Genomic DNA, 22,619 nt, shown 5'->3' with positions numbered 1-22,619 from the left:
ATACTGAAACCATTTTCCTAACCTTGTGTTTGTCTTTTAAACTAATGTTCTTACAGTCACAACTTAGTTTTTGTGTTCTACCTCATTGAAGTGCTTTGTGCTTTTTTGACGCTCGGGCAACTTGTTGAAAAGCAGTTAGACCTCGTTTTGTAATGAAGCGATTGAAAATAAACTGAACTCAAAGGATTGCCCAGTTTGACGTTATGTTTCTGAAGACAAAGAATCAGCACGTCATAAATATCACGATATTCTGGTTGGCTGTAATGAAGGAAGAACAGCACTGGATGGAAATGTCAAACAACACACCCGGACAAATCTTTACTGCAAATACATTTTATTTTTAGTGTTTGGAAAGCAGGTGAGGCGCGATGCTTCGTGTGTGAAAATGGAAGAGATGAGAGAGACGTGTAGATGAACTGTTGATTCATGAGTGGATTCTGTCTGAGAGCAAACGGACCAGACGAAGGGACGATGTGTGATGAGACACAAGTGGAACAGAAGCTAGACAGGAAATGATGTCATTACTTTATCCATTAACCAATCAGGTTTCTTTGGACGTAACCACCACTTGACCTAACTGGGCGACCTCACCCTCAGGAGGCGTGGTCACTCCCCAGGGCATTCTGGGTAAGAAGTGTTCCAGCCACTCCCCCCAGCTGCTCCTCGGTTCCTCCCTATCCTCCCCTTCTCCTTCTCCTCTTTTAACCTCCCACCCCCCCACCACCCAGTCCAGCTCCTCTCTTCCTACCCCAGCCTCCTCTCTCTCCTCCCTCAGAATCACACTGTAGCGCTTCCTGGACGCTCCTCCACTCCTCTCTCTGCTCATGCCTTCATCTTGTCCTCCTCCTCTCCTCCTCGCCCCATCTTCTGCAGTAACCCGACATTCCTCCACTACATCCCTCCACCCGTCTATCTCTTCCTCCCTGCTAATCAGACGGAACAAAGTCTTCCTGTAAAGTCCTCTTTCCTCCCTCCCTCCCCTTTCTGCATCTCTCGTTGCTCCTCCTCCTCCTGTCGGCTTCAGAGTAACAAGGAGTCGTTCCTTCGCTCCTTCTCTTCCTCCCTCATCTTTCTTATCTGCGTCTTCCCTCTCTGCAGCGTCTCCTCCTCCCTCTCTGTGGATGTACAGAACAGAGCGGTACAGTGCCATCACTCCGCCTCCTCCTTCTATCTCCTTCTCCTCCCTCCTGCTGTACGTGACCAGCCTTAACCCTTCGCTACCTCCCCTCCGTGCTAGCATCACACTCAGTGGCTTGTACACCCTCCTGTACCCGACAATCAGTCTCCACAGAGTCGCTAATATGCAACCAGCCGATGCCGCACACAGCAGCAGGCAACTGGCGAAAAGCCAACAACAGAACAACCCCGCGCCTCTGACGGTGCTAACTTTGTTCCACGCAGGAGTCGAGTAGGTGATTGGCGGAGTGGTGGTGGTGGGCGTGGCTTCCCAAACCTTTTCTTGCGATGTTGTTGATGTCAGGATTAAAGGAGGAACTTTGGTCGTCCATGCAGGGGTTGTTTGCGAGGTGGTCTTTGTGTTTGCAGGACTTTGAGTTGTGGGTCTGTCCGTAGAAAGAGTGGGATCAGTTGCCACTGTGTACAAATCAACCGACGGCGCCTCACTGTCCACTGACTCGGAATAATCTGACCATTCAGTGAGAGGGGGAGAAGGTGTAGAGGAAACAGTGGTGTCAGGTAGGATGGTAGTAGCAGCAGCAGTTGTCTCGTAAGGAGCATCAGTAACTATTGGCTTGTATGAGTCTCCCCTTCGATCCAAGTCCGTCATTGGTGGACACAGATCAGATTCTTCCAGATGCATCACAGGTGTATACTGATGCAGAGGAGGAGAGCCACACACCTTAGAGCAATTAAAACGATACGTCAGAGTTAGCCAATCCCTGTTTCATTAAATGTGCATCTACAACTACTCATCCTGGCCACTAAGTTACCAAATCTCTGCTGTTGTCTAACAGTGTGTTTGTTTCTGTTTGTTCTACTGACCACATTCAATGCGCCAGACTGGATGATTGGGCCATCCCGGACGTAGATATTGGTGTCATATTCGTTAAGGTATGTTTGCAAGTAGAGACAGGAACAGGTGCAGTCCCAGGGATTGGCTGAGAGGTAAACATAAGGTATGTCCTCCTTCTGGCTGAACCATCCGTCTGGCATGACCGTTATCTGAAATGGAAAGGAAATGTCCTGTAGATTAAAGCACAGCAACTTTGTACTCAAATACTTCCAAAGCTCTGTGCTGTGGGTTCTCCGACCTTGTTGTTCTCGATGTAAAGGGTCTCTATGGCAGGGAGGGGGTGAAGCATGGGGATGGGAAGCACCTTGATATGATTGGATGACAAGTCCAGGATCTAGAAAGCAGGACACCCAGTCATTTTCTGATTCGCGACATGCTTCCTTCCAAGTGTTCTTCTTAACCTCCTCACAGACTACCTTCAGTAGATGAGTCCAAACTTCCAAACATGCAACACTGACTATATGTGTCTTTGTTTCCTACCATCGCCCGTTATTTACATCCTTCCACCACAACCACACAACCATCAGGAGCCTTACATCCCAACTTTCAGGGTATGCATTTTAACATCCTAACAAGCCACATAGATTATCTGATTTCTTGTATCTAAACTTCCAAACAATCTACCTGCATGATCTGCAATGGAACTTCCTACCAAGCTTCTTTCATGGTATGCATCCAATCATCTGCACCCTCATCTCCTGCTCCATGATCTGCATCCTGACTTCCTAACTCCTCAGATACTTTCAAACACACACAGCATGCTCGCTCACTGACTTCTAGCCTGCTGAGTCCAGAGAAGGTTTGGTCGCTCAGAGAGTGGATGGTGTTTTTTTCCAGGTAGAGTTCGGTCAGAGAGGGACAGGCGAAGAAGGAGTGGTCAGAGAGGGAAGTCAAACGGTTTGACCCCAGCCGGAGGACACTGAGGGTGGGCAGGATCGGAGAATCGCTGGAGGTCACCTCCAGAACCTGGACAGAAGGAAGGTCATGAAGCTGAATTCAATTCATTCAGGATCTATTTCTACGTAATTTAGCAGAGAGACACCTTGTTGCCTGTGAGGTCGATCTCGTAGATCTCGGGGAGGGATTGGAATGAGGACCAGGGCAGGCTGGAGAACAGGTTGTTGGGAAACAACAAAACCTAAACACAGAGAAAGAGAGAAGAGAAAACATCACGAGCTGCCGGGCTTCCTGTCATCTTATCACTGTGGAACACCCAGCTTGTGTCTCCGCTGTGGTATCCTCCTGTCATACACCCAGGATCCATTTCAGCCTCCACAAACCACAGCAGGAAGCAGCAACATAATGTATGTTTTAAAGTGCGTAACGGGTTTACTCATTATTCATGGCAGTGCAGTGATACTACACCGTCAAACCTTCGGCGTGTCCACAAACATGATTTTACCTTCTAAAGAGGGATCAGTGGAGTTTAGCAGGATATTAGAGCTGCTGTATTCACATCCCAAACTCTGCACGTCCCAGGCAACAACAAGGATTCACAGCTTGTGCCGGGAGACAACAGTGAAGACTGCCATGTATGTCAAGGTATGCGCTGCATTGTTTACAGTCCAGTCAGCAGCTCGAGCAGCGACCGTGTGTTCAGGTCAAAGGTAAATTCTCCCTCCAGATGTGTCTGCTAAATAAACGCCGTCATCTCTCGGTTCGTCCCATCCCCCGGAGGAGCGCCCGTTCATCTGTCTGTGCTGAGTCTCAGTCTCACTGTAAACAGGAAGTTACACAGAGGCTGCACTCTGGCTGACTGCAGCGGGATGAAGCCCAAACAGAAACTTTAATTAACGGCTCTTCAGTTTAAAGAACAACATCATGATGCAGATTAGGAACAACATGAAGCTTTGTCAGGTCTGTCCTCAAGACGAGAAGAACACTACTGTAACATGAGACGGAGGGCGGAGCCATCGTTTATGATGTATTCAGGGAAGTCAGGAAATCTGAACGCTGAACGGCTTTCATGACACAGTGTCTAGGGACTTCATCTCAAGCTGATCTAGAACAGATTGTTAGCTGTTAGCTGTTAGCATGCAGACGTCTGTTTGTAGAGATCAATAAACCGTCGTCACATGACGCCGATGGGAGCCGGGATGGCATCACTGTTTTTCCTGCATACGCTGCAACCTGCTGATACGTGATTGGTCCATACTACTTAGACTAAAAACATACCATAAACATAAAGTAGAACACTTTTCCTGTGTGTGCAGGTTCGACATGTTTATGCAGCATCTGTAAACAGCGATTCATGTGTAGATGTAATGTCCTCATTGGTTTAAAACTCGTCTCCCAGCCCTGACGTGCACTCAGTTCTCCTTTTGACGTCTTAAACGTTTCATCTGATGCGACACCGGCACATCTAAACTCTCTGTTGAGCTGTTCTGCTGTTACCTTGGTCTTGGGCTCGAATCCCGCCGGTACCTGGTCGAGTCCGGCCGCCTCGCAGTTTTTCCTCGGCCGGTGGTCCTTGTCCCTGTCGCTGTGGCATCCGGTCACAGCTGTTACCATGGTAACGTGATCCAGCAGCAAGAGGAGGAGGAGAATGAGCGGCATTGTGCGCTGGTGGAAGGCTGTCTGTCTCTGTGCCTCGGTCAGAGAGGAGATACTAAGACACTAAAGAAGGAGGAGGCACTCAACATAGCAGAAAGTGTGTGTGTGTGTGTGTGTGTGTGTGTGTGTGTGTGGTCTGACTGACAGTTGCTGAAGCAGGAAGTTTGATAGGTTCAGCTGTTGGCCTGCTGATATCGGACTGCTGCTCCTCTGTGGTTCTCTGTAGCGCTGCCTCTGAACACACCGTGCAAACACTGACTCGTGTGTCGTCAATAATCTACGGATGCAAGAGAACAGAATTAGCAGCAGCATCGAGATGTTCATCGTGCTTGCTGATGCTCCTAACACTGCGGGCTCCCCGGTAAGAGCGTGGCCCCCCAACAACAGGCTCTGACTTAAACCCATTTTCTTATTAGCCAAACTTTCTTTACATATAGTCTCCATTAAAGGCAATGAGCTGTTAGCACTTCCTGTTGTTGGATTGGGAGACATCTGTTGAAGGTGGACTTCAAAGATGAAGATAATCCTGGACAGTGGGAGTTGTATTAAGTCCAGAGGTGTGTGTTTCATGTCTTCAGATGTGTCTGAGTTATAACTCGGTCGGTCTGTCAGGATGAACTGTGTGTTCTTGTTGTCATTTTAGCACGTCAGGTTATAAAACTCATTTTTCAGCGCTCCAAACGGATCTCTCTGCCAACTGACCCTTCGCTAAGCCCCTCCCTTGAACGGCCACTGTCCAATCCTACGTTAGCAACTCGAGAGGAGGGACGTCGGATATGGATTCAAAACTGTGGAAGACCTCACTCGAAACTTAGATCAACAAGAACTCCTTTGTTTGCTCCGAGGTAAGATGCTAGCTAACTTGGCTAGGTTAGCATGTTAGCAAACAAAAACGGTTGAATATTAATGATCACGATATGCGAGCGATAACCTGACGAGCTTTAAACAAAATGAAAAAGTGAGATCATTTAGTTAGCAGAGGGCTAAAACATTAGCTTAGAATAAAACAATGCATTGACTCACCCTGCTGTGAGGCTCCTGTATGATTGTCCCGAACAGGAATTGTCGTGGCGTGTCTGACGCTCACATCGGGTCCGGTGAGCTTCATGTCTGTCGACTTCTCTCTGATATTTGGGAACTATTTTGCTGTTGTTGTTCCCCTCGGAACATCTCTCACTGATATAGTTGAAAACACCATAATATTTACATGCCGGAGCAAAAGCTTGACAGGCGTAGCAACAGTAACCGAGGGGGGCGGGACTTAGTGAATGACTCACTAAGACTTAACACCCAACTGCAGTGATTAATACATTAATTTCACCTTCACTTCACCTTTTCAGGAGCATTTTGTATTCTTCATTGATCAGATATCGTGACGATTGTGTTGTAATAAATCAATTATCGCAGAATCGCTTTATCGTGATCGTATCGTTATCGTGGGCCACGTATCGTGAGTCACCCTGTGAGTCACACCACTAGTGTGCAGGCCTAAAAACAATGAGTACTACTTTATGGAAGTAACTTGTTTATGTTCCCTTTAATGTGTGTGTTGTAAAACCAAACAGGGTGATAAAACTCTTCAGGCGGCTTCGTTTCAAAGTGCACCTTCAGGCAAATGTCTTTTAAAATGTATTTTTCAGCTTCACAAAGACTCGAGAGGGTAAACCAAACCTTCCTCAGCCTGGGCTCGACTTCTGTATACTTTGTGGAGCTAAGCGACCAGACTCCACTGTCAAAATCAGCAATTGTACCTCACAGGACACAAGACGTGCTGGTCTTTGCTGCTTGACCTGTTTGTTTGTTTGTGTTAGTGTGTTACAGAAATATTGTGTTTGATCCGAACTAACGCTGTTAAATGACAAAGTTACACAAACACACTAACTGATGCAGGCGGCAGCAGAGCAGCAGCTCCTGTGTCCTGAGAGCTTAAATCAGTGTTTTTCTGAATGGAGTCTGGTGTGTGTGCAGAGAGCGATGTAACGTCTGTGTGTGGTTAAAACAATCATCTTCCTCTGTAACAAAAAGGTCTATCTCTGTAGGGATCCTTTCTGTCATGTTGTCACACACTTAGAAGAACAATCTGAGCCTGTCAGTGGAAACAACAAGAACTTTTAGAGGACGACCTTTGACCCATCAAGGATTATGTTGCAGGATGAACACATCTCCTGGAGACACTCACACACTTTAAGTACCTGCGAGTCACTTAGACCATAAATATGTCAAACACATAATGCACAGGTTTAATGTTTGCAGTGTTTCAGTGTCCTCTGTGTGTGTTATGTTGTTTACACGGTGTCTTCTTAATGTTCAGTGCACTGAGCTCTCTCAGCCACCGTAGTCTGGGCCTTTCTGGAAGGGAAGCGGTAAATGAGGAGGTGAGTCGTGTTCAGGTTTTCAGTCTTGTTGACAGTTTATTGCCTCGTGTTGTCTGCAGGGAGAGCCTGAGATTGGTTCCTGATACAACGAAAACAACAACAGACACAACAACCCAACACAGACACAAACACAGCTGAGGGGCTCTCAGCCAATAGGAGGGGGGCTAGACCATGATGTCATCATGTCCATGTCTGAGTCCTGAAGTGACATCAGGCTGTGACGTCACAGATTCTGAGGTGGTGATTGGAGCAGAGGTGTGAAGAATGGGCGGGGCCAGTCAGTGAGGGGCACATAAAGAGGCCCCGCCTCCTCAAACCTCCGAAAGAGCCAAAACTAAACAGACAAGTAGAAGAAAAACAATCAAATCAGCTTTATAACGAAAAACAAACTTAAGATAATGATTCTAATTAACCCCGAAACACACACACACACACACACACACATACACACACAAAGACACAGCCACACACAAAGACACAGACACACACAGACACACAGGCGTCCGACACACTCGATACACACACATGAACACTCAGTTGCATGAGGGTGAAGAAGCTCCCTGTAGCAGCATCCAAAAGAACCCAATATTATGACACGTATAACTTTATAATAATTATATGACTAGTAGTGATGATGATGTGATGACATCACAAAGCAAACAGGTAGGCGGGGTTAAAATACTCAAAGCAGGAAGCAAATGAATACACAAAAAAAGAAAAACAGCCAATCAGAACCCAAAGTTTGAAATAAAAAAACGAAAAATAGAAAAACCTAAAACTAAACGGAAACCGCATTTCCCATCATGCCCGCCGGTGGCAGCAGGTTATCAAGATTGTCCTGTGATTGGTCAGTTCAGAGACAGCAGAGCAAACAAGGCAAGAACACGATTCTGCTGATGTCATGCTTCTCCGGCCAATCACAATCAATTCTTGTGTTTTTGTCATCATCGTCATGGCGACTCCCTCTCTGACTGAGCGGCCGGAGGGAGCGCTCCCATTGGTTGGTTCTACAGTCACAGAGCACAAAGACGCTCCACTTGTTATCTCCCACAATGCCCAGCTTTGTGTGGGCGGAGCTTATCTCTCAGCTCCTCTTAACAGTAAACATGTCGTCATTCAGGGCGGATAAACACACCGAGGCTGCGTTCAGGGAGACGTGGAAAACTGGACATTTGTGGCAGATTGGCTGTTAAATACAGCTTCCGACTTCTAAATGACATCAAATGAGAAAAAGGCACAAATTTCCGACTTCCTGACGTCAGTGAAGGCAGCAGGTAATTCCCTCTGGTCACTTCTGATGTGGACAGAAGTTTAAAGTATTTCAGATCCTTTAAATTCACACAGAACATGTTGTCGTGTCTGTTCTTATTTCAAACACAAAGCTTATTGTATCTCACTTGTCCTTCTTCAACCTGTCTCTTCCTACATTTCCCATAATTCCATGCTCACACAGCCCTACATATACCATAACCCATCATGTTTTCAACATCTCCCATGTCTGTCATATATGTCAGTATTCCTACATTTCCCATGAGGCATCACTTCCTACATTCCCCACGGTTGTCATAGACAGTGAAGGTGAGCAGGTTTCATGTGTCGCAGCCTGTTTTAAAATAGATTCATCTTCATAAAACTTCAAATATACACACACAACTCTTTAAAAAGATTCAACATGCGAGTCCTCTGCCTGTCCGTCTGTACAGCAGCGTGTCTGTCAGCTCCCTGCGCTCCTGTAGGAGGCGCCACAGAGCGGCTTTCTTTGGTTTGTAGCACTCAGCAACGCTGCATTCAAGTCGCACAGGAGAAACAGGAAATACGAGCTTCAAGCTTCTGGGAAAAATGTTCCAAACTCGGGAACAGAAATATATTTTATAACTGAAACAGTTTAAAAATAAAGTTTACACTCTGTTTGTGTTTATATTTAATGTTAATGTTGTATTTAATAAACTGCTTCCAATTAAGGTCTTAACAATAATAATAACTTGTTCCAAGCTCTCGGGGAATTCGTACAAACTGTAAGTCCCATACAACATGAATGCTGTCCTGTTAGGCTATGCTAGGCTAATACTTTCACCTGTGCAAAACTTGACCATATATAGCATTTCATTACATAACACATCAGCCTGAAAAGCTGATTAGCCACTCATTGCTTCCTGCTTAGGCTACCAGACCTGCCCAAGCTAACTTACACAGACCTCTCTGGCTGAACCAGGCTAGTTAGCCTCCTGGGCTAACAGCGACTAAAAGGGAGGAGCTAAAACTCATTTAAGTACAAACATCCTGCCCAGAAATAAAAACACGTTCTTCATCTTTGAGTAAAAAACAGTTTCAACAGGAGATATCTGCGAACAGTAGTTAGCCCGGAGAGCTAACACTTTAGCTTCAAGCACCTCGTTATGACAGCCGATCAAAAGCAGAATATCAGTGATCAATAAATCAATTATACTTAATCATTCTGTATTAATCTAAGTCCTGTTGGACAGCCAGACAAAAAAATCCATTTGCCGAAACAGTGTCACTATAGCAACAGCCTAACCATGCTAACGTGAAGGCTAGGAGCAAGCTACACACATAGTCTCTCTCTCACACACACACACACACATAAACACAAAAACACACAAACACACAAACACACAAACAGCAGGATTGAAGATACAGGATGTGTGTGACGGGCTTACTCAGTATTGTAAAAGTGCTGACACACGCGCACACACACACACACACACACACAGCCTATACAGCATCAGGACCGCCATGTGTCCTGCAGCCAATCAAAGAACTCCCTGGTGGGGGGATCAGAGGTCAGAGGTCAGATGGGGGTCTCCTTGTTGTGTTTGAGGTCCGGAGCGCTGAACTGTCGTCTCATTCTGGGCGGGGTTGTGAAGCCCCACCCCCCCTGTGGTGGCCCCGCCCCCAGCAGCATTTCAGGAGGAGGGGGCGGGACCCCAGAGCGTGGCAGGCTGTGATAGTGGGGGTGGGGTCCTGGCTGGAATGGTGCATTGTGGGGGTTGTAGTAGGGATGGTGGTGGTACTGATGGTGCTGGTTATAATGGAAACCTCCGTCTCTGTCTCTGTCCCTCCCCCCTCCTCCCCCTCTCCCCCCTCCTCTCTCCCCCCCTGGCCCAGGTGACTGCCCCCTCCTCTGTCTCGGTCGCCCCTGGTGACCGCCCCCTCCATGTTGCTGGTCGTTGTTATAGTTACTGTTGCGATGGGGGGAGCTGTCAAGAGAGTTGCGGCGGTAGCGCTGCTGGTGGCTTTGGTTGTTGCCCTGGTGATGGTAGTAGAAGTTGCCCTGGTTACCCTGGTTGCCTTGGTTACGTGGTTGCCAGGTGCGATGAGGGCTGGGGCTCCGCATGCGGGGGGGCGGAGCCTGGAAGGGGAGGGGCAAGAGACCAGGAGACTGACCCTGAGGAGGAGGAGGTGAGGGAGAAGCTTTCCCCTCCACTCCTCCTCCCTCCTCCCTCTGCTCTCCCCCCTCTCCTCCCCCTCCCTCCCCCAGACCCAGAGCCTCTAGGGCGGCGCTGGCTGGTCCCCATGACAACCGATGGGCGGGGTTACTCTTGAAGGGGAACTTGAGCTTGCACTCCTGGGGGGGGATGAAGCGTCCGGTCCCGGGGAGGTGGATGGGTACGACCGGGGAGTTCTGACCTGCGGGGGGGAGACAGGAAGTCAAAATCGTGACCCCATGAACATGTGACCTGTTCTAAACCATGTGACCCCTGTTGCATCTTGTGACCCCTGTTGCATCATGTGACCTACCCTGGCTCTGGTTGTGTCCTCGCAGTTTCTTGGTGATGTTCTGCTGCTGCAGGTTCAGGATCCGCTGCTGTTCCTGCTTCAGCCAGCGGAGGCGCCCTCTCCTGAACGCCGGGTCCTCGTCCATCAGACGCTTCACTCTGACCTCGGGCTGGTGGGGTCTGTCACTGCCCCCGGCCCCGTCCCCTTCTCTTGGAGGCGACCCCTCCTCCTCCTCCTCCTCCCCGTTTTCATCGTCGTCCTGCAAACCAGACGGAAACAAGCGTAAGCAGGATTCAGAGGATCCTCAGAGGGACCAGGGGGCGAAGTGGGGACGTACCTGCACAGGTATGATGCTCTCCATCTTGATCATTCTGTCCCTCAGAGCTTTGATCTCCTCGTCCTTCATGTTGTTCTGCAGCTTCACCTCCTGCAGGAGTCACACACATTTAAACAGAGCTCCTTTCACCTCCTGCAGGAGTCACACACATTTAAACAGCGCTCCTTTCACCTCCTGCAGGAGTCACTCACACAGCTCCTTTCACCTCCTGCAGGAGTTACACACACAGCTCCTTTCACCTCCTGCAGGAGTTACACACACAGCTCCTTTCACCTCCTACAGGAGTCACACACACAGCTCCTTTCACCTCCTGCAGGAGTCACACACATTTAAACAGCGCTCCTTTCACCTCCTGCAGGAGTCACTCACACAGCTCCTTTCACCTCCTGCAGGAGTCACACACATTTAAACAGAGCTCCTTTCACCTCCTGCAGGAGTCACACACATTTAAACAGCGCTCCTTTCACCTCCTGCAGGAGTCACACACATTTAAACAGAGCTCCTTTCACCTCCTGCAGGAGTCACTCACACAGCTCCTTTCACCTCCTGCAGGAGTCACTCACACAGCTCCTTTCACCTCCTGCAGGAGTCACACACATTTAAACAGCGCTCCTTTCACCTCCTGCAGGAGTCACACACACAGCTCCTTTCACCTCCTGCAGGAGTCACACACATTTAAACAGCGCTCCTTTCACCTCCTGCGGGAGTCACTCACACAGCTCCTTTCACCTCCTGCAGGAGTCACACACATTTAAACAGCGCTCCTTTCACCTCCTGCAGGAGTCACTCACACAGCTCCTTTCACCTCCTGCAGGAGTTACACACACAGCTCCTTTCACCTCCTGCAGGAGTTACACACACAGCTCCTTTCACCTCCTGCAGGAGTTACACACACAGCTCCTTTCACCTCCTACAGGAGTCACACACACAGCTCCTTTCACCTCCTGCAGGAGTCACACACATTTAAACAGCGCTCCTTTCACCTCCTGCAGGAGTCACTCACACAGCTCCTTTCACCTCCTGCAGGAGTCACACACATTTAAACAGAGCTCCTTTCACCTCCTGCAGGAGTCACACACATTTAAACAGCGCTCCTTTCACCTCCTGCAGGAGTCACTCACACAGCTCCTTTCACCTCCTGCAGGAGTCACACACACAGCTCCTTTCACCTCCTGCAGGAGTCACACACATTTAAACAGAGCTCCTTTCACCTCCTGCAGGAATCACACACATTTAAACAGCGCTCCTTTCACCTCCTGCAGGAGTCACACACATTTAAACAGAGCTCCTTTCACCTCCTGCAGGAGTCACACACACAGCTCCTTTCACCTCCTGCAGGAGTCACACACATTTAAACAGCGCTCCTTTCACCTCCTGAGGGAGTCACTCACACAGCTCCTTTCACCTCCTGCAGGAGTCACACACATTTAAACAGCGCTCCTTTCACCTCCTGCAGGAGTCACTCACACAGCTCCTTTCACCTCCTGCAGGAGTTACACACACAGCTCCTTTCACCTCCTACAGGAGTCACACACACAGCTCCTTTCACCTCCTGCAGGAGTCACACACATTTAAACAGCGCTCCTTTCACCTCCTGCAGGAGTCACTCACACAGCTCCTTTCACCTCCTGCAGGAGTCACTCACACAGCTCCTTTCACCTCCTGCAGGAGTCACTCACAGCTCCTCTAACAGGTGTAACTCACCTGTAGGATGTCTGTCAGTTTGTCGATGTGAGCCTTCAGGTCGTACATGTTTTTTTTCTCTCCTCCCTCCACTTTCTCTCCTCCCCCTCCTCCTCCTCCTCCTCCTTCACCCCCGCCTCCTCCCTCCTCGGCGGGGGGGCTCCTCTCCTCTCCGATGCCCACGGTGTCACAGACGTCCTGGGACACGGCCCTCCAGCTCTCCTTCTCGTTGGAGTCTTTCTTGGCGTACATGCGGCACAGCTCCTTCATCTTGACGATGGACAGCGCCTCGATCTCCTGACGGGAGTGACGGAAGTCTCCCAGAGCCACCTGCGGGGGGCGCCGCACACAGAGCACAGTAAACTACTGAGGAACACTGACTGGATTTACTGGGAAACACGTCAGGTGTTTGAAAGAAAAACCAGACGTCTGAACGTATAACTGTGTGTGTGTGTGTGTGTGTGTGTGTGTGTGTCACACCTCGTAGCAGATCTCCTTGACGGCCTGCATGCGGAGGTCCTCCATGGTGACCCGTTTAGGGTCCTTGCTGATCCTCCTCCTCTGAGGGATCTGATACACTCTGAGAGGCTCCCTCCTCTTCCCACTGCTGGGCAGACCACAGCGCTTCACTATGGACTGAACCTGCAGAGAGACAGACAGGTGAGCGAGACAGACAGACAGGTGAGACAGGGAGCAGACATGTGACTGACCAAGGTTAAAAAAAGCAAGAAAAAGAAAGTGGGATAGAGGGCGAGGCAGAAAGACAGACGGAAAGGTGAGACAAGTGAGACAGACAGACAGACAGGCACAGGTTAGACAGACAGACAGGTACAGGTCAGACAGACAGGCACAGGTTAGACAGACAGGTACAGGTCAGACAGACAGGTACAGGTTAGACAGACAGGCACAGGTTAGACAGACAGACAGGTACAGGTCAGACAGACAGGCACAGGTTAGACAGACAGACAGACAGACAGACAGGCACAGGTTAGACAGACAGGTACAGGTTAGACAGACAGGTACAGGTTAGACAGACAGACAGACAGACACAGGTCAGACAGACAGGTACAGGTTAGACAGACAGGTACAGGTTAGACAGACAGACAGACAGGTACAGGTCAGACAGACAGGCACAGGTTAGACAGACAGACAGACAGACAGGTACAGGTTAGAGAGACAGGTACAGGTTAGACAGACGGACAGGTACAGGTCAGACAGACAGGTACAGGTCAGACAGACAGGCACAGGTTAGACAGACAGACAGACACAGGTCAGACAGACAGGTACAGGTTAGACAGACAGACAGACAGACACAGGTCAGACAGACAGGTACAGGTTAGACAGACAGGTACAGGTTAGACAGACAGACAGACAGGTACAGGTCAGACAGACAGGCACAGGTTAGACAGACAGACAGACAGACAGGTACAGGTTAGAGAGACAGGTACAGGTTAGACAGACGGACAGGTACAGGTCAGACAGACAGGTACAGGTCATACAGACAGGCACAGGTTAGACAGACAGGTACAGGTTAGACAGACGGACAGGTACAGGTCAGACAGACAGGTACAGGTCAGACAGACAGGCACAGGTTAGACAGACAGGCACAGGTTAGACAGACAGACAGACACAGGTCAGACAGACAGGTACAGGTCAGACAGACAGACAGGCACAGGTCAGACAGACAGGTACAGGTCAGACAGACAGACAGGCACAGGTCAGACAGACAGACAGGCACATGTCAGACAGACAGGCACAGGTGTGTACCTTGTTAGCAGGTAGTTTCTCCCTCAGCGATGAGATCAGCCTCCAGCTCTCCTCACAGGAGCGTTTGTCCGAGTCGTCCCCGCTGTCACTGTCTGCATACTGAACACACACACACACACGCACACGCACACGCGCACACGCACGCACACGCGCACGCACGCACGCACACGCACACGCACACACGCACACGCACACGCACACACGCACACGCACACACGCGCACACGCACACACGCACACACACGCACACACGCGCACACACACACACACACGCACACACACACAGTCATTATTGATTATAGATCAGCTGTTGGCTAACAGATCAGCTGATATAATCAATAGAAAGGTACCAGTCTGTGTTGCTCCAGCAGCAGATCGGCCTCCTCCTTCTCTTTACGGTACTGAATCTCCATGTCCTGCAGCCTGGGACACACGCCAATCAATACATCAATAAACCTGTCGATCACGGTGTCATCTGAACTTGTCTTTACGTGATTATCGATCACACTGATTGGTTTCCCTGTGGACTCATTGATCACCTCTTCTCCATCTCCAGCTTGATGTCGATGCCTTGTTTCTCCAGCAGCTCCCTCTGGGCGTAGTTCCAGTCCTCCGGCTCCCCCTGCTGCTCGGCCGTGACGCTGCGCTCCCTCTCCAGCCTCGCCTGCTCCGGGTGGTTGAACCGGAACACGTGGTTCTTCCCCATCACGATGCGGTTTCCTAGAAACCAAGCGGAGGGTAAAGGTCGGACTTTAAAGTTTCAAAATAAAAGCAGTCACACTTAATATCAAAATAAATTGCAGTTAGTGTTTCTTATTTTGAAATAAAAAGATTTCTATTTTCAAAGTTCTGTTTGTTTTTTACTTTCTCCTTATATACCAAGGCAGATTCCTCGATAATAAACCTGACTCTAATTATTCATCATTATATCTCCTTATAATAAATAACTATATTGATGTACTAACCATATGTTTTTGTGGCTCCGGTTTAGCTCAGCGGTTAAATCAGCAGCCATGTGCAGAGGCTATAGTCCCCGATGTCGCGCGTTATACCCCAACATATCTTAAATCTTTCATAACTACATCTAAGACTTAAGTACTACTGACACTTTATTTTGAAGGAGCTGAACACAGTGCTTTTTAAAGGGGTGTGAGTGTCGGCACCTTGTTTGAGGACGACAGCCTCCGAGATCTGCTTTCCGTTAACGTACGTCTCCGCTCCGATTAACGGCTCCAGAGTGACGACCACTGCAGACACACAGAGAACACAGCTTTATAACACACACACACACACTCACACACACATACACACACTCACACACACATACACAGGTGAGAGTATGGGGGTGGGGTATAGCGGGCACAGGAAACATGGGTGTGAATATGAAGTTGACGTCACGATGGTAACACGGACTGTGAGAACGATACCTGACAGATTTCCTGGCAGCTTTTACAGAGAGAGAAGAAGAAAAGAGTCACTGCTTCCTCAAACGTCAGCATCACAGCGCCACAGTTACACGCAGAAGTTTCAGTTCAGAACACTCATGTGAAAACTCTGTGTGGACGTTAAACTGGAGTCCAGCTCTTTCTCATCCTGGATGTCTGAACTAAAGCTCTTAGGACGGTGTTTGATGTGACGTGCTTTTGGGAAAATGAGACACAGACGAGCTCAGATGTGTGAGCCGCAGTTGCACCAGTCTGACCACCAGAGGGCGATCTGAGCACGCTCAGTGACAGGAGGACGGCAGCTGGATCAGCTGATCTGCATATTAATATACATGAAAACCAAGTTCATCGGTGCAGTTTGTTTCTACAGACAGACAGGCAGACAGACAGGCAGACAGACAGGCGTCTTACCCTCCCCCTGCTCGTTGGTCTCACTGACAAACACACAGTGGATCTCCTTTATGAAGTGACCGGACAGTTTGATGTCGACGTCCTGCTGTCCGACCCTGAAACACACAAACTCTGCATCACCTGTTTGCAGCTCTACAGCCGGCTCACCTGCAGCCGGCTCACCTGCAGCTGCAGCAGACTGTGACATCTATGTGAAAACTGGTGGATGAATGGTTAACATAGTCAGTAGATCCATCAGCAGAGACAGACAGGCTCTCACCTGGTGAAGCCCTCCTTGATGTAGTAGAGCAGACACTCGGACATCAGCGGGTCCTCGTTCAGGTTGACCAGGTGAGGCGTCTGCGGCACATCAAAAAAGCCGGGTGTTAGTGGTTGTTTTGCACTCTGTGTCGCTTCATTCACAGAGACCAACATGACTCCACCATGAGACAGAAACACTTCTTTAACAGGCAGAACCTCGAGCAGAACCGGACTCGTGGAGAGCACACGTCTACAGAGAGTTCGTCTGGTTATGACAGAAAGTGAAGAGTTGGTACTTAACGATCAAAATGTGGTTTTGAGCAGGAAACTCATTATTTGGTTGATTGTTGTTCAGAGTTTTGAGAAAGTATCTTCATGTCCGGGGAACGGACCGGACAGTTATCAGGCGCCATCGAGGTCAAGATGAAGAGTTTGAGAAAGACAGCAGCGAGACAGTTCCTCGATGTTCAGTGTACACTCACTCCTTTAGGAGAGAAGACGCCCAGCGTTCCTCCATCTTCCTTAATGGACACGCCCATCTCTGCCAGCAGGGACTCTCTGGGCGAGAGACACACACAGAAGAAGAGAGAGAGATGTTTTGTCAGTCAGATTTAACTGTTCTTTTCTTTCGTTGCCTTGACTACACGCGCTACAGGTAGCAAGAAGACGTCAACAAGCTGTACCCTATGAGTGTGTGGGCTCACCTCTCCAGGCGGATAGATTCTGTCTTCCTCAGCTTCTCCTCCCACGTCTCGTTGAGCTCGGCGATGATCTTCTCCGTCTCCTGCAGCACAAACACACAGAGGAGACCACGTTAGAGCTCCAGCCTGCTCCACGAGTCACAACAGGATCATCAGACTGCGACCCCACCATCAGTCTCTCAGCCGCCTCCTCTTTACTGATGGGCTCTGTAGCCTCCGCCTCCTCGCCGTCCTCCCCATCCTCCATCAGCTGGTCGGAGTCGGCAGGAGCGTCTCCTGCAGGCGCCGGCTCAGCTCCTACAGGAGGAGGAAGCATCAAGGAGATAATCACATGGCGTGAAAAAATAAAACATCGACATCGATTTCTTACATGTTTAATTTCAATATTTGCACATTTTCTTCGGGTTTGATGTTAAAAACAACTCACTTATTCTATGTCTAATATGGTGACTTCAAAAAATAAATAAAGAGATAAATATTGTAACTTACATAAGTGTAAACATTCAAGTCAGCCTCAAAGACACACACACACACACACACACACACACACACACACCTGGAGGGGCGGAGCCATTCTTAGGTGCGACCCCATTGGCTGTGAGAGCCAGCTGCAGCGGGGACGGGGTCACACCCACAACACCAGCAGCGGCAGCGGCAGCGGCGGGTCCATTGTTGTTGTTGTTGACTTTAAAAGACACAGAGAGAGAAACAGAGTCGGCTTTCAGTCTTTAACCAATCAGAAGCTCTGCTATGCTGCTAATGCAAAGAACACACACACACACACACACACGTGCACGCACACACACACACGCACACGCACACGCACGCACACGTGCACGCACACACACGCACACGCACACACACACACACACACACACGCACACGCACACACACACACACACACACACACGCACACACACACACACACACACATGCACACGCACACGCACACACACACACACACACGCACGCACACGCACACACACGCACACGCACACACACACACACATGCACACACGCAGTTGCTGTTGTCTTTAAATACCCGCCTCTAAACATACTGCACATAGACATGCCACGCATACATACATGTTATAATAAGCACACACACACATACACACACACACACACACACACACACAACCCAAAACTGTTACTCAGCTGTGGTCCATGTGCACGGTGTCGTGTGTATACCACTAACACACTCATATGTCTACTCTTAACACATATTTGTGTGTATGTCTATTTAAATATTTCACAACATCCATTAAGTTTTCATTAATAACGTCTTTGAAGGTGTTATGTTTGATCGTGTCATGTCTATGGTGTGTGTATACCATTGTAATGTGTGTACCAAATGCAGAAGTATAATCATTGTGGGGTACAGGGTGTGGTACAGAGCATACCGAGTGTATACTAGTGTGATGAATAGATTTCCATGAGTATGACCAGTGTGTGTGGGGTTTACCTACCATACTGTGTGTGCACCAGTATAATGAAGACATATCATGAGCATATACCAGCACAACTTCCCTTTGAAGAATGTGTACACATACATACTATACTGTGTGTATACTAGTACAATGTATATTCTCATGAGCATGCAAAACTAAACCAGAGGGTTGTGTGTATACTAGCATTATGCTAAAATTAGCATGAGTATACACCAATACAATGTTTACTGTGTAACAGGTGTATATACCAGGTATGCAGTGTATACTGTACTGTGTATGCTAGTACAATGTATACCTTATCATGAGTATGCACCAATGCAGTGTTCACTGTATAATATACCAAGGAGCTGCACATACCATACTGTGTGTATACGACTATAATGTATATATTTTCATGCATCTTCACCAGTTCAAAGTTTACTTGGTAAAATGAGTACCTAGCAGGATGCTGCATAAACAAACTGTATGTATACTGGTATTCTGAGTAGATTACTTTGAGTATACACCAATATAATGTTTACTGTATCGAATGTGTATATACCAGTTGCTGTATTTGCTTTACTCTGTGTATACCCAGAGTATACACAGTACTTGCTGTACAAGACACACCAGTTTGTTATACACCATATTGTTTGTATACTAGTATTAAGTATAGATTATTGTGAGTATATACCAATATAATAATTCATGTTGCATTTGCTTCACTGTGTGTTTGCTATTATCATGTGTAGTTATCATTAGTGAAGTGTTTCTGAATGTATCGTGTATTAACAGGATGTTACACTTTACTCTTTACCAATATAACGTATTAGTACAAAATGAGTATTCACCAGTACAATGTAAAGTGTTTGAGATGTGTGTATACCAGCGTTGTCCAGCAGCTCCTGAAGGCCCTGGGAGAACAGCAGGCTTCTTAATCGCTCCACTTCAGCCTTCAGCTCTCTGATCAGTTTGGCGTTTGGATCCTCATTGATCACAGCGTTACAGCGGATCTGTTTGGCACGGTCAGCGTACCTGGAACCACATCACGAGGAGTTAGATTGAAAAGGACTTATCTCTTACAACAGATCGGTTCAGTGACCTCCTTGCATCAGACTAGATTACACTGAACGATCAATAGATAATGAAGTGACTCAAAGTGACAGATTGTACTTAAGCACCATCACTGTCTGACCTCAGAGTGCTCAGTGTTTCTTCATAGTTGATGTCAGCAGGACTTAGAGCGGCAATCATGGCCGTCCGAGAGTTTCCTCCTGAAACAAACACATTAAGACTTTCAGGTTATTTCACACTCTTAATAGGAGCCTTGGTTACACATGTCTTGGCGCTACAGTTCAGTCTTTTGCTGCCAGTGCTGCTGCTACGAGCCCTGTAACAAGCCCTGATGCAAGTCTGAGTCGTGTCCTGATGCGATCAGTCCTCGAGCTGTTGTTGCTTTGGTACTACCACCAGCTCTACTTACACTCTTGGTACAACTGAAGTGTTTGACTTGCTAGTTTTTAAGTTGAAAGCTTTTAAAGTACTCGTGGTAACTTTCTTTCAACACAACCAATTCTGGTACTCTTACTGCAACACTCCTGGTTTTTATGCTAGTAGTACCTACCCAGGTTTTCCTTTAGTAGCCAGGTGAGAACCGAGTCTCTGTAGGGAATAAAATCACTTTTCCTCTTCTTATTGCTCTGCTGCAGAGGACAGGGAAGAAGGGAATCAGTCTTCATTATAACTCCATCTTTGTGTCTGTGTCGGGAACATTTTCAGATTTTATTTGGAACAAAAGCAAAGTTTGTGTTGACCTACCATTTCAGCCAAAGCAGATATAACTTTCCCCAACGTGGTCAAAGATTTATTAATGTTGGCTCCTTCCTGCACACAAATATACAGTTTAAATTAAGTAAAGAAACTGTTTGTGACAATGGATGTAGTTTAAATATGCTTTGACCTCTGACCTTGAGACGAGTGCCCTTTGCCCCCGAAGAGTCAGCGCGCTCGCTTCCAGCCAGGTCGACCAGACTGATTTTGCTAACCTGAAGACAGAGTTTCATCTTTAGGTTCGAAACCCGAATCCTGATTGCATGTGTTGGACAGCAGGAAGGCAAAACACACAACACCCACCTTCTCAGTGTCCAGGCTGGTCATCTGGTCTCGTCGTTTTTGGGTGAAGACGATGGTGAAGACAGCGTGTGACCTGGACGACGTTTCATTCATGTTTGTGGCCGCTACCGTCCTGCAATCAAATACCCGTCAGCTATGACTAATCACTTACAAAACAGACTCTCATTAATGTTGGAAGTGTAAAATAAACGAGAAGACAAAAAGCTTTCCACTCTAACTCTTTGTTAGAGTTTTCCGCTTGTTTAAGCTGTTTAAAAAGGATTTTGGATATGTCTACATGCTGTGCTAACATCCATCTACAGGAAGCAGACGAACCGAGCTTTGTTGCCGGCGTCCATCAGGTCCCGGATGTCTGGGAATCCAGTCACAGCCAGCTTGGACAGATCCTCCACGTAGGGACCCAGGATGGGATGCTCACGAACCCGCAGAGTCCCCTGGGACTTTGGGTTCAGCAGATCCCGGACCCGTTCACAGTAGATCTCCATGTAGGACACCTTGATGGGGAGGAGACGACTTCAGTTAGTCAACATTCACTTAACGAGCCTGTGTGTAGAAACAGATCAGGGTGAGTTTACCTCTACAGAGTAGGTCAGGTCAGGGTCTGTGTTTTCTCCTGTTCTCTGGAATAAGTCTTCACACAGCTGAACACAAAGAGACAGACGATTAATACTTGGTTCAGTCCATAGAGTGACAATATGAATGAAAGATAGATTATATGATTCTGCACCAGGGGACCTGTAGATACTGAAAAACCTGTGGGAGTCTCCACTTACTTGGTCTATCATTATAAAGTCTTGCTTGCTCTCTTGTGTCACCTCACTTTGATTATGCTGCAGCCCTGTGGTACACCGGTTTTCCAACCTCATTAAAACAACATTTCTCAAATAAGCGTATTTGGTCGTATCCAGATTACCTATAAGAACACATCTCGGCCTGGTATATGTTCAAAATCACAATTTTCTGTAAGGTCTCACTTCCAAAACAGAGAAGAAAGCAGCTCCTAAAGACAAGGTCCTCATAAGGCCAATAAGTCCCCACAAGGACGGTGGGAACACAGGGTCCTCACAAGGACATATATCCCAGTAACAGTATATACTTCAACTGATGCTATTCTTTTAGATTCAGAGGCTGCATTGGAAAAAAGCCAACATAACACAGGCGAAGTTCTCTGAAGCAGCAGACAGGAAGAGTCCGAACAGAATGATAAAAAGTCGGTTTTGTCTGAATAATTGTTTAAATAATTGTTTTAATGTCGGGGTAAGTCTTCAGGGAAATGAATGCAAGTCAATGTAAGGTACAGTGAAACTCAACGTGTGTGTGTGTGTGTATATTCTGACTTATGCCACTTCAGGGGACGCAACGCTCAGTCCTTCTTTTTCACCTGTAAGTCGTGATTTAGACAACAGAATATTCAGAGTGTGTTTTAGGGATCGACTGATTATCGGCCGGGCCGATTATTGGCGCCGATATTCAACATTTTGACGCATATCGGCCGATAAGAGTGCAGAGTGCTCACACACACGGCGGAGAGGAGAAAAAGTTCATTTCTTTGCAAATTGTATTTCACTTTGTTTTATTTACTTAATAAAACTTCAGGAAGTTATTTATTTATTTATTTAAATTTTCAGTTAACTTTATAAGAGATGCTGCTGACCCTGGGAACTCCCTGCGCTTTTTGTTTGTTTGTTTATTAAACATATGCTTAAAGGCATTTAAACAAAGTTAAGTGTTGGAGTTTTTATTATTCAAAATTTTGACGCCAATATTTTCACTTT

The 22,619-nt window shown here is 47.7% G+C and overlaps 2 protein-coding genes across 4 annotated transcripts in view; both read right to left on the bottom strand.

Annotated features, from left to right (window-relative positions):
- Positions 1–541: 541 nt before the first annotated feature.
- LOC138600509 (platelet glycoprotein Ib alpha chain-like) lies at positions 542–5,829 on the bottom strand. Its single transcript, XM_069671929.1, has 7 exons — positions 5,609–5,829; positions 4,427–4,862; positions 3,075–3,170; positions 2,807–2,998; positions 2,271–2,366; positions 2,002–2,181; positions 542–1,858 (listed from the first exon to the last, which is right to left on the bottom strand). Exons 2-7 carry the CDS (start codon positions 4,586–4,588, stop codon positions 542–544), a joined length of 2,043 nt encoding a protein of 680 aa, XP_069528030.1. The 5' UTR covers positions 4,589–4,862; positions 5,609–5,829.
- A 183-nt stretch (positions 5,830–6,012) lies between these two features.
- The window catches only part of LOC138600663 (kinesin-like protein KIF1C), a 28,505-nt gene continuing 11,898 nt past the window's right edge, over positions 6,013–22,619 (bottom strand). For all 3 annotated transcript variants that reach the window (XM_069672134.1, XM_069672136.1, XM_069672135.1), the window contains exons 7-29: positions 21,420–21,485; positions 21,160–21,338; positions 20,845–20,956; positions 20,679–20,756; positions 20,530–20,595; positions 20,336–20,414; positions 19,907–19,985; positions 19,598–19,746; positions 17,838–17,966; positions 17,451–17,578; positions 17,285–17,364; positions 17,063–17,138; positions 16,600–16,679; positions 16,341–16,435; positions 15,648–15,731; positions 15,024–15,204; positions 14,835–14,907; positions 14,486–14,584; positions 13,199–13,360; positions 12,740–13,048; positions 11,036–11,125; positions 10,720–10,957; positions 6,013–10,608 (exon numbers count right to left, since the gene is read on the bottom strand). In XM_069672134.1, coding sequence (XP_069528235.1) covers positions 9,770–10,608; positions 10,720–10,957; positions 11,036–11,125; positions 12,740–13,048; positions 13,199–13,360; positions 14,486–14,584; positions 14,835–14,907; positions 15,024–15,204; positions 15,648–15,731; positions 16,341–16,435; positions 16,600–16,679; positions 17,063–17,138; positions 17,285–17,364; positions 17,451–17,578; positions 17,838–17,966; positions 19,598–19,746; positions 19,907–19,985; positions 20,336–20,414; positions 20,530–20,595; positions 20,679–20,756; positions 20,845–20,956; positions 21,160–21,338; positions 21,420–21,485 — 3,471 coding nt within the window. In that variant the 3' untranslated portion in view covers positions 6,013–9,769. The remainder of the gene's footprint in view (positions 10,609–10,719; positions 10,958–11,035; positions 11,126–12,739; positions 13,049–13,198; positions 13,361–14,485; positions 14,585–14,834; positions 14,908–15,023; positions 15,205–15,647; positions 15,732–16,340; positions 16,436–16,599; positions 16,680–17,062; positions 17,139–17,284; positions 17,365–17,450; positions 17,579–17,837; positions 17,967–19,597; positions 19,747–19,906; positions 19,986–20,335; positions 20,415–20,529; positions 20,596–20,678; positions 20,757–20,844; positions 20,957–21,159; positions 21,339–21,419; positions 21,486–22,619) is intronic.

This window comes from Semicossyphus pulcher, unplaced genomic scaffold, assembly GCF_022749685.1.
Source record: "Semicossyphus pulcher isolate SPU_LCO1_2020_fin unplaced genomic scaffold, fSemPul1.0.p SCAF_21, whole genome shotgun sequence".
NCBI lineage: Eukaryota > Metazoa > Chordata > Actinopteri > Labriformes > Labridae > Semicossyphus > Semicossyphus pulcher.
Note: the sequence above shows the minus strand (reverse complement) of the source record. Positions and strands in the feature narration are given on the sequence as shown.

What these genes read in the sequence shown, in the direction of transcription:
- LOC138600509 (XM_069671929.1), bottom strand. Translation starts at nt 4,588, where the DNA reads ATGCCGCTCATTCTCCTCCTCCTCTTGCTGCTGGATCACGTTACCATG. An exon ending in GATTCGAGCCCAAGACCAAG is followed by an intron (nt 3,171 to 4,426) that starts GTAACAGCAGAA and finishes CTCTGTGTTTAG; the next exon opens with GTTTTGTTGTTTCCCAACAA. An exon ending in TCGACCTCACAGGCAACAAG is followed by an intron (nt 2,999 to 3,074) that starts GTGTCTCTCTGC and finishes CCTTCTGTCCAG; the next exon opens with GTTCTGGAGGTGACCTCCAG.